At 45.0% G+C, this 14870-nt stretch overlaps 1 protein-coding gene across 1 annotated transcript in view; it reads right to left on the reverse strand.

The window, feature by feature from the left end:
• Nucleotides 1-1433: 1433 nt before the first annotated feature.
• LOC119963855 (5-hydroxytryptamine receptor 7-like) overlaps nt 1434-14870 on the reverse strand; it is a 49884-nt gene continuing 36447 nt past the window's right edge. Inside the window, exon 2 of the mRNA XM_038793209.1 lies at nt 1434-4977. Coding sequence (XP_038649137.1) covers nt 4206-4977 — 772 coding nt within the window. The 3' untranslated portion in view covers nt 1434-4205. The remainder of the gene's footprint in view (nt 4978-14870) is intronic.

The following is a 14870-nucleotide window of genomic DNA, read 5'->3' on the forward strand; positions in this document are numbered from 1 at the left end:
TCTGACCTTTCAGAGTCAAGTGAGAAAATACTTCTACACTTAGAGTGATAGAAGCTTACACCTCTCTTCCACAAATGGCAATAAATGCTAGATCCATAAATTTTAAACCTGTGATTGATATATTTTTCTTAAGCAAAGGTGAGAAGGGATATGGGGTAAAGGTGGGCATTTCGAGTTCAGTCATAGATCAGTCATGAACTCAAGAGGCTAATTGACCTCCTCCTGTCTCAAAGCTTCTAAATGCTGTGTATATGGAAGCGCTAACTATCCTTTCACTGAACCTAAAAGTTGCCAAAGATGTCAAGACCCTGAGAGTCCAATGTTGCCAATAGGATAGGCAGAATACTGTTAACCGAAGATGATGCTGGTGCTGAGGTTAGGAGCTGCAGTATGATCACCATGTGAGGAGAGTGGAAGAGGAAATATCCCACACGTGACTTACGGAGTTGGAATGATCACCTCCCCTGCAAAGTACAAACTCCCCCGCTGAGGGGCGGGGGAACTCCATTTAGCATTGTGTAAAAGGTCAGCCAGGAAGGCACCGACCAGAAAGAGACCGGTAGGAGCTACCGGGAAGTGTATATGAAAAATGAAAAAATGAAAATGGCTTATTGTCACGAGTAGGCTTCAATGAAGTTACTGTGAAAAGCCCCTAGTCGCCACATTCCAGCACCTGTCCGGGGAGGCTGGTATGGGAATCGAACCGTGTTGCTGGCCTGCTTTAAAAGTCAGCGATTTAACTCAGTGAGCTAAACCAGCCCCTATACCGTAATTGTAAATAACTCAAAGGTCTTCATTTTACCCGGTATGGACTTCCCCTTTCCTCACTAAAGAACAGATTTTACGTTGCCCAAAATAAAAAGAATTAACACACGACATCGGCCATCAAAACATTGTGGGTGTTTTACTGAGAGCTCCTAACAAAACGGCTATTTTAGGTGGCAAACTCACTATCTGTACAGGGAAAGCAAAGGCCTGTTGATTCTATAGTATCCTCACATAATCCTACTTAGCGGAAGAACAGAATGTCTCTACAGTTATCCAAGTCGTTTGGTTACATCCTGATGCAAGATAATGGTCATGGGTTTGAAAGGTGCTGCCTAAGGCGCCTTGTGAGTTCCTGTAGTGCCTCTTGTGGATGGGACACACTGCTATCATTGTTTATTGGTGAAGGGTTTGAATGTTTGTGGAAGAGGTATTAATCAAACAGGCTGCTTTGCCTTGGATTGTGTGGAGCTTCTTGAGTGTTGTTGGAGCTGCACTCATCTAGGCAAGTGAAGAGTATTCCATTACAGTCCTGAATTATGGACAGGCTTTGGGGAGTCAGGAGGGCAGTTATTTGCCATAGGATTCCTAGCTTTGACCTTCCCTGGTAGTCAAATTATTTATATGGCTGGTTCAGTTCAGTTTCTGATCAATGGTAACCCTCCAGAATGTTGATTGTGGGGGATTCAGCAATGATAATGCTATTGAATGTCAAGGGGCGGTGGTTAGATCCTCTCTTGTAGGAGATGGTCATTGCCTGGCACTTGTGTGGCACTTTTGTCCTGCATTAATGTTTTTGGAAACTTCTTCACCACAAGGTTAAACTGACTGGCCTGTAGTTGCTGAGCTTATCCTTACACATGCTTTTGAACAAATGAGTAACATTTCAATGGTCATCCCCAGAATGTTGGTAGTGGGGTATTAAGCGATGATATTGCCTATGAATGTCAAGAAGAGATGGTCATTGCCTGGCACTTATGTGGCATAAAGGTTATTTGCTACTTGTCAACCCAAGCCTGGATATTATCCAGGTCTTGCTGCATTTAGGCATGGACTGCTTCATTATCTGAGCATTCGCGCGATACTGAACATCATGCAGTTATCAGCGAGTATCCCCACTTCTAACTTTATGATGGAAGGTCATTGGTCATGGTTTTGCCAAGGACCCTGGGGTATGACTCCAACCAGTGGAGGGTTTTCCACTTGATTCTCACTGACTCCAGTTTTGCTAGGCCTCCTTGATACCATATTCGGTCAAACGCTATCTTGATCTCAAAGGCAGTCACTCTCACCTCACCTCTGGCATTCAGCTCTTTTGTCCATGTTCGAACCAAGGCTGTATTAAGGTCAGGAGCTGAGTGACCCTTGCATAACCTAAACTGAACATCAGGTTATTGCTGAGTTAGTGCCACTTGGTAGCACTGTTGATGACTTCTTCCATCACTTTGCTGATGATCAAGAGTAGACTTATAGGTCGGTAATTGGTTGGGTTGGAATTGACCTGCTTCTCATGTACAGGACATATCTAGGCAATTTTCCACATTGCTGGATAGATGCCAGTGTTGTAGCTGTACTGGAACAGCTTGGCTAGGGACGAGCAAGTTCTGGAGCACGACTGAGAGACAATCTTGGGGATATCAAAAACTCAGGTTAAACCAACTGAACAGTAAGGTACGCTGTTCAACACTTTAATCCTGCTTTTTTAATCGAGAATTAACAGTACACGTCTTTGAAACAATGGATTATAACACCTGGCCTGCCTTAAAGGGATCTCCGACACCAAGGCCAGCTGCTCACTATATGTTTCACAGTCCCCCAGCTCAGTTTCCTTTTGTGATGTATCAAGCATATGGTATCAGCTCCTGGGTGGGATTCTCCGCCCCACCGCAGCAGTTTTCTGGTGCAGCGCACCCCCATCGGCATTCTCCGCACCCGCCAGCCGGCCAATGGAGTTTCCCATTGTGGGCAGTGCGACGCTGTCGGGAAATTCCCAGATGTGGGTGCACTGCCGGCGTAACGAAGAATCCCAACAGCAGAAAATCCAGCCCCTTGCCCTGCTTCAAGGTCTCAATTCAGAGGCTGGAGCACTTCCAGTGCAAGTGTGGGAGTACCGCACTGTCAGAGCCATCTTTCATCTGAATCATTAAACCAAAGTTCCGGTCTGCCCTCTCAGGTTGACCTAAAAGACTCCACAGCCTCTATTTCGAACAAAAAGAGAGGAATTATCCCAAGTGCCCTGTCCAATATTCTTCCCTCGTCCCCATTACTGTAATAAAAACAAATCTGATCTTTATCTTATTGCTGTTTGCACTGCAATTTGGCTGCCACATTTCCTACATTACAACAATAACTATGTTTCAAAAACGTACTTCATTATTTGTAAAGCGCTTCGCGACATCCTGAGTTTGTGGAAGGTGCGATTTAAATGCTTCCCTTCCCTTTCTGGCGCAGTATATATTAGTTTCTAAACCTGTGCTCATGCAGATGTAATGTTTGCTAATGCTTTATAATGTATTAACAGTGGAGCAAAGCTTTAGCTAGGATCTGCCAGCACAGTGTACGTGCTCCTGTGTTATCCCACGTTTCTGTGTCCCAACATTAGAAAAGCACAGCAAAATATCACTTGGCTTGACATACTGGGAATCATTCTTTTCATTCTGACCGGGAATAGCAAAAACAAAGGTTGGTTTTAACTTCAGTTTGTTCAATAGTAAATATTCAACGACACCCTAGTCCAAGGCTCTATCACCTTTGAATTCAATGAATTTGTCCATAAGGCTATTCTCTGTCTTCTGTGGTTTTGATCGCTTTTCATAAATAAATTTACGTCTTTTTTAAATACAAGGCATCCTGGTTTAGTATTTTAGGACATTACAAAGTCCACCAAAAAAAAAACAACCAGCTTCATGGTACAGTTGGCTATCCATGTTCTTCTCCTGATTTCAGTTGCCTTCCAACTCATTCTTCATGGCTCAGTCTCGCATTCTTTGACAAGTTAATTTACTCGATAATTTGTCCGCGCTTCAAAACCATCCCACTTTTTTGCATTCACGTTCTTCCTCCAAACCAATTGGCGGATTGCTGACTTGGAACTCAGCGATTTCCTTCCGGATTGCTATCAATCTTTCTCCTTGGAGTTCTGTTTATCCTTCTCTTCATATCTGCGGATGCCACTGGATGCATTTTCCCCGCCGTCCCTCAGCTCCATTCACTTGGCCAGCCTTTGAAGTAAAAATATTGCACTAGCCTTCACAATGCCTGGCAGTGTTTGAATCCCTGACGAAAAGATTGGCAGTTTCATTTCTCAAATGTTTGCGTCTTTACGGGATCAAGTATTCTGCAAAGTCTCCTGGAGGGCAATCGGGTTCTGATATAGTTTTCAAATCGATCTCCCTCTGGGCTGTCTCCTCGATTCACATGTGCAATTTCTCTGTTTCAAGTTACAATATACAGTCGTGCCGCTCAGTGGCCTTGAGTGCCTCGTGCATGCTGGCAGCTGAGAGCCTCCTGTTGATGTTTCTGTACTTACATCGCAGCAGGTTCCAGAAAGTAGTCCTCAGATCCCGGTTGAAAAAGGCGTAGATGAGTGGGTTTATGAGAGAATTGGTGTAACCCAACCAGAGCAACGTTCTCTCCAACCTCAGGGGCATGCAGCTGCATTTAATCCCGCAAATGAAGGGCCGGGCCGCAGACAGCAGGAAGAAGGGCAGCCAGCAGAAGGTGAAGGCCCCAACAATGATCCCCAATGTCCGGGCTGCCTTCTGCTCCCTCTTGAAGATAGAAATGTTCTTGCGGTCATGCCTGAGGAGCTTAGACAAGGTGGCGCATTCCTCTGCAGCCTTGGACCTCTTGGTGGCTCGGTGAGCTCGAATGTCCTCCTCCATGTTGTAGACTCCGTCCTGTTCGTACTGTCGGGGAATACTCAGGAACTTGTGTTTTTCCGCGCTTATTTTCGCAGCTTTGTATATCCTGTGATACATTATCAGCATGACAGTCATGGGGATATAAAAAGCCACCCCAGTGGAGTAGACAGTGTAGCCAAAGTCTTGGCTGATGAGGCACATCCGATCCACCGTGACATTTTTGGCCCAACCGAATAATGGCGGGAGGGTGATGGATGCTGAAAGGAGCCAAACAGTGATCACCATTCTGGCCATTGATCTCCCATTCTGTCTCACTGGGTATGTCAAAGGACGTGTTATTCCCAAGTATCTGAAACACACAATCAGAGAAATGTATTTATCAGCTTAAATTGCTCTTTATAGATGATAATGTTAAACAGAAGCAACTTCCCATTTCATGTTCTCGCTCTTAAGCTTTATGCTCATAGCTCTTGTATTGATGCCAATTTATTTTATTTGTGAAGTCTTCAAACAGTTTTATTAATAAAGCACGCTCTGAGCCAGAAATGTCATTTAGTTTGCTCATCTACACATCAGTCTATAATCAATAATCTTTATTATTGTCACAAGTAGGCATGCATTAACACTGCAATGAAGTTACTGTGAAAATCCCCCAGTCGCCACATTCCGGCACCTGTTTGGGTACACAGAGGGACGGAGAATTCAGAATGTCCAAGTTATCTAACAGCACATTTTCCAGGACTAGTGGGAGGAAACTGGAGCACCCGGAGGAAACCCATGCAGACACTGGGAGAACGTGCAGACTCCGCACAGACAGTGACCCAGGCGGGAATTGAACCTGGAACCGCGGCGCTGCGAAGCAACAGTGCTAACCATTGTGGTCCCCAAATTGTGGGTCACCACCCATGTTGGGGTTCGCAGAAACAGCAAATGGGATGACGGCCAGCGGACGGAAGAGAAAATGAGCATCAGAAATGTCCACACAAGGAACTTAGGGGGCAATCCCGGGCATGGGCAACACCACAATTGGGAAGCTGGATGGACACTGGAAATCGGAGCTGGGGGAAGCTGAAGGTATTGTTGCTGAGCTGGGAGAGAGCATCACTGGTCCTCTTGGACCACAAGGAGTGCAAAAAAGAACCTCGAGAGTCAGCAGCTGCATCTCAACAGTTCGAGCCTACGCCTCGCTCACTGTTACATTTAAGTCGTTACACCCATAATGTGATCCAGCAATGGCTTTGGTACGTTAATTAGGCCCCCACCTGCCTTGTAGGGGAATAATTTCTGCATTTTAAAATTAAAAAGGGGGACAGAAATAGGGTCGGTTGCCCGATATTCGTTCTTTCTTCCCTCTCTCACCACCGCCAATCCAACCCTCTCCCACCTGTCAATACGGGTATAAATCGAGTTCCGAATGTCCATTGCTTTCATGAGCTCCCAGAGGGATGGCTGCATCTTTGAAAGTATATGTTAGCAAGAATTAGTACTTTCATAATGGCAAGAATGGAGAGAGGTCAGAAATAAAGCCACTGGCAAATAAGAAACATAACCACGAGCTCCCATTGAAATTTGCGATAGAGTTCGGTTTTTATTGTTGCCGTCTGGGGTTGTGTTAATTTTCATGTCTTAAAATGCGTTTGTGTTGGAAAATACTTTGGGTAGGGTTGATAGAACCACTTAATTTACACCCCATCAGCTAGATCAATCTTGGCCATAGTTTGGATTGTCACTAACCTTGTCTGAATTGTTACCAACCAATTGGGATTGTCACCAACCTAGTCTGGTTTTCACCAACCTGGTCCGTATTGTTTCTAAACTGGTCCAATCATAAACCCGGTTTCAGCTGTCATTAACCTATGTAGATTATTACAATCTCCGTAGAGACTGATAACTTTCAAAAAGGCATTTGCCGTCCCAGCAAACAACTTAAAGGAAGCACACAACAAGATTTCAAGTTTTTTACTGCAACAAACAATCCAAAAGAAACATTGTCAACTATTTAGCGGGCGACCTACACTCGAAAGTGCAGGAAATATAGCCCCCATTTAACCTTTTAACGTAATTGAAAACCCCATACTAAAACTAAAACTGTCTGATAGCCACAGAATTTTAGTTTTTGAAGGAAATCAGTCCAACGTCACCCTAACTTCCAACAGGTTACCTCTTCTCATTTCACCAAGTTGTAATGTTGTGTGGCTGTCAAAAGATGCTTCTTTCAGTTTCTGAAGAAGTCTGTTATGACCTCCTGGGCCAGTGTGCAGTCCCTCTCAGGCAGGATCCAATCACCACTTGTTACTGGGCAGAATATGGTCTTTTGGCCAATGCAAATGCCACCAGCCAACCAATCGAACTGAGTCCCACCCGTATCTCTGCACTGAGAAGTCTGAGTTCTGTTGTCCAAAGCTGGCAGAGTGTACTGTGTTGTAACTTCTGAATTCCTCATTCTCGCTGCTGTGTAACAGGAAAGACCCTTACAGGTCCAAACTAACAGCAATAAGGCCTATTCTGACAATCCTTTCCCCATCTTGCCGTCCCAGGAACCATCTCCTGATTAGTTAGGCTGCCATATGATGTGTCTCTTTAATCAGAGCACATGGAACGTTCTGTGTTCTGCCCCTGCATTGCCCAGAGAACACGTAACATGCTCTGTGCTGACCGCACACCCACTCTCTTCCCTCTTTCTGTGAGACCCCTCTCTCTTTTTCTGCCCAAACCTGGAGACTGAAAGTCAGCACAGCTGCTGTTGCCATTGTTTGCAGATACGGAGATCTTTCACCTTCTTCCCAGTGAGTAAGCCTGGACCCCACTAATTCCCACATCAACCTTAAACCATCCAGGTTGGTTGTCATGCAGAATTCAAAGCAGGTGACATGACTCCCTTTATTTCCTGCAGTATACCTGGAATTAAAGAAATAGCCACAAAACATAACAATCTCATAAATTTTGCATCCATAACAAGATTATCATTAAGCTTGCCAGGCTTGTCCCTAACCTGGTCTAGATTGTTACTAACACAGTCTGAACTGTCACTAGCCTCCCATGGTTTTCACTTACCTTGTCTATAATGTCACTATTCGGGTCCAGGTTGTAACTAACCTGGTTTAGATTGTAACTAACCTGGTTTAGATTGTCACCACCCTGGTCCAGACAATCACTAACTGGACTGTCAATAACCTTCCAAAAGCAAAATAAATAAATACTTGTCTTGTCCAGAATGCCCCTAACTGGTTTGGATGCACTAACCTGGACTGATTGGTTGCAAGTTGGTCTGACTTACATAAATTAGGTGGATTTGCCATGCTAAATTGCCCCTTAGTGTCCAACGGTTAGGTGGGGTTATGAGAATAGGGCAAGGGAATGGGCCTAGGTAGGATGCTCTTTCAAAGAGTCAGTGCAAACTCGATGGGCTGAATGGCCTCCTTCTACTCTGTAGGGATTCTATGAAGAGGAGAGAAAAGGTCCCAGTCCCATATCTATCAGTGCCTGGTATAAATAGTTGTTTCTTGTAGCAGGAGACCTGTTGCAGCCTTGTGAAATTTCAATAGCAGGGGGCTCGATTAATTTCCATTTAGATGCCCCAATCTTGGCTAACGTTAAACATCAACTGGATCCTATAGGTCAATCTGTACTGAGTTACCCGTTTCCAAACATAGGCACTGTCAATGTACAACCACCAATGTCACTATATTGAAAATGAGCAGAGGAATTATCCCCAGGATCCCGAACAACATTTATTCTTCAGTCAACATCACAAGAACAGATTATCTGATCATTATCTCACTGCTGTTGGTGGGAAGTTGCTCCGTGCAAAAGCGGCTGCTATGTTTTCTACATTACAGCAGCGACTACACTTTAAAAGGACTTCATTGGCCGTAAAGCAGTTGGAGACCCGTGGTGTTAATTGAAAATGTTCTATAAATACAAATCTTTACTTGTTACACAAACATACAAAACGATGAAGAGGAAAAGAGTAACAAAGCTTGTCCCAAAATAGTTTTGATGCACTTTGCATTTCACACACCCATATGATAACCTAACACATTGTACTTAACTTCTTGTGCAACTTGATCCTTGCCTCGGAAACACATCCAATTTTTTTCTCAGAGTGGATTAAAGTGTATCAAGTGATCAAGTCAGCAAACTGTTCTGGAGGTTCATTATTCTCTGGGAGAAGAAACATCATCTAATATCTAACCTAGTTTGGTGGGCTGACCTTGGTATCCCTAAGCTGAGCATTTGAAGCAGTTAGTCAAGGTTAACACAATCTATCCCCATTATTATTTAATAAGTGTCAAATCGCTCTTATATCTAAAGCATTCAGATCCAGGGCTATTTGAGTCCTGAAGGTGACTTAAAATGAGGAGTACTCTTGCTGCCTCCTCATGGAAAGATTCTATTCTATAGAATGTGAAGCACAGAAACAGACCATTTGTTCCAACTGGTACAAGCTGGTGTTTTTATTCCACATGAGCCTCCTTCCTCTATTCTTCATCTCACCCCGTCAAAGTACGGGGCAGCACGGTAGCATGGTGGTTAGCATAAATGCTTCACAGCTCCAGGGTCCCAGGTTCGGTTCCCGGCAGGTCACTGTCTGTGCGGAGTCTGCACGTCCTCCCCGTGTGTGTGTGGGTTTCCTCCCACAGTCCAAAGATGTGCGGGTTAGGTGGATTGGCCATGATAAATTGCCCTTAGTGTCCAAAATTGCCCTTGGTGTTGGGTGGGGTTACTGGGTTATGGGGATAGGGTGGAGGTGTTGACCTTGGGTCGGGTGCTCTTTCCAAGAGCCAGTGCAGACTCAATGGGCCGAATGGCCTCCTTCTGCACTGTAAATTCTATGGTAGTCTTCAAAAAGAAATTGGAAAATACTTGAAATAATTTGCAAAACTGCAGGCTAACTTCTGCCCGCACAAACCTTTGCTGGCTGGTCAAGTTCCTGGGCCCATAGTTACCTACCTTGAGCATGTTACTTCTTTAATATTTTAAAGCAATATTAATTTCCTTCCACAGGGAGCAGCCCACCACTCTAACAAGCTATGGACAGCATAGGCAAGTGGCTCATGAGCATGGATACCTGTTTCTTCGAAGCTTCGAGGGCAGGTTCTCATTTGGGCTGGCAGCTCGATTGATTTTAAAATTTCTCATCCACCGAAGATGCTATCCTAATCTATTTCAATAATAACAATTTTAATGTCAACCTCACCATGCTGTCATTTGGCCAACACTTTCTCCAGTCAAGACTGATGAAACATGTTTGTTTAGTATCTCTCCGCCCTGGCGTTTTTCTAATCTGTCCTTTTCAATGGCTCGGTCTTTGATGGCCCTGTCTCCTAATGTAGGTGAAGAAGCTTTTCTCATTACTACAGTGCGTGTGCAGTATCCTCTTTTCCATTAACCTTGCAGCTGATCTAATAACAGCCTTGGTTTTCTTTCACTATTCATGGCTTTTGTCTTTTGTTTTTGCTGGCTATTATCTGCTTTCACTCCACAGAGACAATCTCCTCTTAGTCTTATTTGTCTCTGTACACGAACATCCAGCTACCTTGACTTATTTTTGCCACAAACCCTTCTGTTGACTTTCACATTGTACACCCTATAAGTAAAAAGTCGATGAAGAGCATTTCTAATATGTATGCCTGAGAATATAACGATGATTTTCTTCCAAAGAAACTTAGGGTGTGATTCAATGGCCACGCTGAGTCTGAAAGGCAACTCGCCACGGTGCAGCTCGGCCGATAAAAGCCGGGAGATCCCGCACCCGGGATTTACCTGGCTCGCAACACCTCGCGAGAGCCAATGTGATCTTGCGAGAAAACCGGCCCATTGCGGGCAGGCTCATTATTTGGCAAATGTGCACATTAGTATGAGACAGCTAGTCTCACTCTAATGTGGAGATTCCCGAGGTACCTGAGGCTTTGAGATTCATCCCCTTCATCGCAGAGGCCTCATGTGAGTGCTGCTCAGCAAAGGGACCAGACGGAACTGCACTTCTGAGGGTCTCCCAGGGGATCGGAGGCCCCCAGCTGCATGCCCTTTGGGCAGAGTGTTGCCCTGGCATTGCTGGTACCACCTGGGCACCCTGGCAGTGCCACCCTGGCTGTACCACCTGGATGTCAGCCTGGCACTGCCCAGGTGCCACTGCTAGCATGCATGGGACGAAGTCTTACAGCACCAGGTTAAAGTCCACCAGGTTTGTCTCAAACACGAGCTTTCGGAGTGCAGCTCCTCAGGAGACCTGAGGAAGGAGCAGTGCTCCGAAAGCTCGTGTTTGAGACAAACCTGTTGGACTTTAACCTGGTGTTGTAAGACTTCTTACTGTACTCACCCCAGTCCAACGCCGGCATCTCCACATCATAGCTTGCATGGGCACTGCCAGGATGGCAGTTTGGTGGTGCACACATCTAGTATATTAAAGCCTGTTATTTGGAACTTCTTCACGACTCGAGTCCAATTGATGGTGCATCACTGGTCCCTTGCTACACTGGGGAGTTCCGGCGAGTGGAGCTTCCCAGTGTACAAAAAGGGGCTTTGTGCAGCCTTGGCTGAGCCTTCCCCCCTGAGGCCCTTTATACAACGGGAGTCGCGTTCAATAGCCATGTATTTCTCGGCACTGCAAGCACCCGGAAACATGCGGCTAAACCCGCTCACTGATTGTTCCCAATTAGTTGAATTGAGCTCATGGAAAATAGGAGCAGTAGGAACTCACTATGCCCTTTGAGCCTGCTCCGCCATTCATTATGATCATGGTCAATCATCCAACTCAATAGTCTGATCTCACCTTTCCCCATATCCTTTGATCACCTTTTCCCTAAGTGCTATATCTAACTGTTTCTTGAAAGCATACAATGTTTTGGCTTCAACTATTTCCCATGGTAACAAATTCCACAGGCTCATCACTCTCTGGGTGAAGAAATTTCTCCCCAGCTCTGTCCTAAGTGATCTACCCCATATCTTCAGACTGTGACCTCTAGTTCTGGAGATCCCACCATCGGAAACATCCTTCTTGCATCTACCCTGTCAAGAGTCCTGTTAGAATTTTATAGGTTATCTACAAGATTATGAGTGGCATGGACAGAGTGGATAGCCCGAACAGGCACCGGAATGTGGCGACTAGGGGCTTTTCACAGTAACTTCATTGAAGCCTACTTGTGACAATAAGCGATTTTCATATTTCATTTTTTTCTTTCCTAGGGTAGGAGAATCAAGTACTAGGAGACATAGGTTTAAGGTGCGTAGGGAAAAGTTTAGAACAGATGTGCGAGGCAAGTTTTTACACAGAGGATGGTAAATATATGGAATGTGCTGCCTGGGGAGGTGGTGAGAGCCAGTACGATAGCGGCATTTAAGGGGCATCTAGACAAATATATGAACAGGATGGGAATGGAAGGAAACAGACTCCGTAAGTGCAGATGGTTTTAGTTTAGGCAGGTACCATAGTTGGCGCAAACAGGGGCTGTTTAGCACAGGGCTAAATCGCTGGCTTTGAAAGCAGACCAAGGCAGGCCAGCAGCACGGTTCGAGTCCCGTACCAGCCTCCCCGGACAGGTGCCAGAATGTGACAACTAGGGGCTTTTCACAGTAACTTAATTTGAAGCCTACTCGTGACAATAAGCGATTTTCATTTCACCTGGAGGGCCGAAGGGCCTGTTCCTGTTCTGCACTGTTCTTTGTTCTTTGTTTCTATGAGATACCTCTTCATTCTTCCAAACTCCAGCGAATACAATCCTTACCAACTCAATCTCCCCTCATACATCACTCCTGCCATCCCAGGAATCAGTCTGGTAAACCTTCACTGCACTCCCTCGAGATCAAGAACATCCTTCCTCAGATAAGAAGATCAAAACTGCACACAGTATTCCAGGTGTGGCCTCACCAAGGTCCTGTATAAATGCAGCAAGACATTCCTGCTCCTGTATTCAAATCCTCTCGCTATGAAGGCCGACATACCATTTGCCTTCTTTATCGCCTGCTGCACCTGCCTGCTTACCTTCAGCGACTGGTGTACGAGGACACCCGGGTCTCGTTGCATATTTCCCTCTCCTAATTTCTGGTCATTCAGATAATAGTCTGCCTTTCTGTCTGTGCTACCAAATTTTATCCAAAATATACCACATCTGCCATTCATTTGCCCACTCACTCAACTTGTCAAAATCACACTGAAGCATCTCTGCATCCTCCTCACAGCTCACCCTCCCACCCACGTGGTGTTATCTGCAAATCTGGAGATATTACATTTTGTTCCCTCATCTAAATCATTAATATATTGTGAACAGCTGGAGTCCCAACACCGATCGCTGTGGTATCCCACTGGTCACTCCCTGCCATTTGGAAAAAGACCTATTAATTCCTACTCTTTGTTTCCTGTCTGACAACCAGTTTTTTTCCACCTCAACTACCCCTAATCACATATGCTTTAATTTTAAATTTCCATCTCTTATGTGGAATTTTGTCCAAAAGCCTTCTCAAAGTCCAAATAAACTATATCCACTGGCTCCCCCTCATCAACTCCACGAGTTACACCCTCGAAGAATTCCAGTAGATATGTCAAACATGGTTTATCCTTCATAAATCCATGCTGACTCTGTCCGTACCTGGCACTGGTTTCAAAGTGCTCTGCTATAAAGTCTTTGAAAATAGATTCTAAAATTTTCCCCACTACTTACATCAAGCTTACTGGTCTATAATTCCCTGTTTTTTCTCTACCTCCCTTTATAAATAGTGGAGTTACATCAACTACCCTCCAATCAGTAGAAATAGTTTCAGGGTCCAGAGAATCTTGGAGGAGCACCACCAATGTATTCAGTATTTCTAGATCCACTTCCTTAATTACTCTGGGATGTCCAGGAATTCCTCCTCTACGGTATTGTGACAAATTCGATTTGATCAATTGAAATACAACTTAAAATCATCCGTACTTACAGATGTTACTTTATCACATGAATCTCTAATTTCCTGTTCAATGTCATTCCCAATACCACCACTGCTATTTGGGTGGCTATATACGACGCCCACTAACGTGTTTTGCCCCTTGGTTTTTCTCAGGTCAACTCATACAGATTCCACATTGTCAGAGCTAAAGTTCTTCCTCATTATTGTATTAATTTCCGCTTCAACCAGCAATGCTCCACCACCTTTCCCTTTTTTGTCAGTCCTTCGTAAATACTGGATACCCCGGATAATCAGTTCCCATCAGTGATTACCCTGAAGCCATCTCTCCATAATCCCAATTATATCATACCCATTTACATCTATTTGCGCAATTAGTTCATCAGCTTTATTGCGAATGCTTCATGCTTTAAGCCACAAAGGGGCAGCACGGTAGCATGGTGGTTAGCATAAATGCTTCACAGCTCCAGGGTCCCAGGTTCGATTCCCCGCTGGGTCACTGTCTGTGTGGAATCTGCACGTCCTCCCCGTGTGTGCGTGGGTTTCCTCCGGGTGCTCCGGTTTCCTCCCACAGTCCAAAGATGTGCGGGTTAGGTGGATTGGCCATGCTAAATTGCCCGTAGTGTCCTAAAAAGTAAGGTTAAGGGGGGGTTGTTGGGTAACGGGTATAGGGTGGATACGTGGGTTTGAATAGGGTGATCATTGCTCGGCACAACATCGAGGGCCGAAGGGCCTGTTCTGTGCTGTACTGTTCTATGTTCTATGTTCTAAAGCGTTTAAGTTTGTCTTTTTTAACATTACTTGTCCCGCCCCTCAATATTTTTCACTGTGGCCCTGTTTGAATCTAATAATAATAATTATTGTGTTAATTTCCGCTTCAACCAGCAATGCTCCACCACCTTTCCCTTTTTTGTTAGTCCTTCGTAAATACTGGATACCCCGGATAATCAGTTCCCATCAGTGATTACCCTGAAGCCATCTCTCCATAATCCCAATTATATCATACCCATTTACATCTATTTGCGCAATTAGTTCATCAGCTTTATTGCGAATGCTTCATGCTTTAAGCCACAAAGGGGCAGCACGGTAGCATGGTGGTTAGCATAAATGCTTCACAGCTCCAGGGTCCCAGGTTCGATTCCCCGCTGGGTCACTGTCTGTGTGGAATCTGCACGTCCTCCCCGTGTGTGCGTGGGTTTCCTCCGGGTGCTCCGGTTTCCTCCCACAGTCCAAAGATGTGCGGGTTAGGTGGATTGGCCATGCTAAATTGCCCGTAGTGTCCTAAAAAGTAAGGTTAAGGGGGGGGTTGTTGGGTAACGGGTATAGGGTGGATACGTGGGTTTGAATAGGGTGATCATT

Source organism: Scyliorhinus canicula, chromosome 3 (assembly GCF_902713615.1).
Source record: "Scyliorhinus canicula chromosome 3, sScyCan1.1, whole genome shotgun sequence".
Lineage (NCBI taxonomy): Eukaryota > Metazoa > Chordata > Chondrichthyes > Carcharhiniformes > Scyliorhinidae > Scyliorhinus > Scyliorhinus canicula.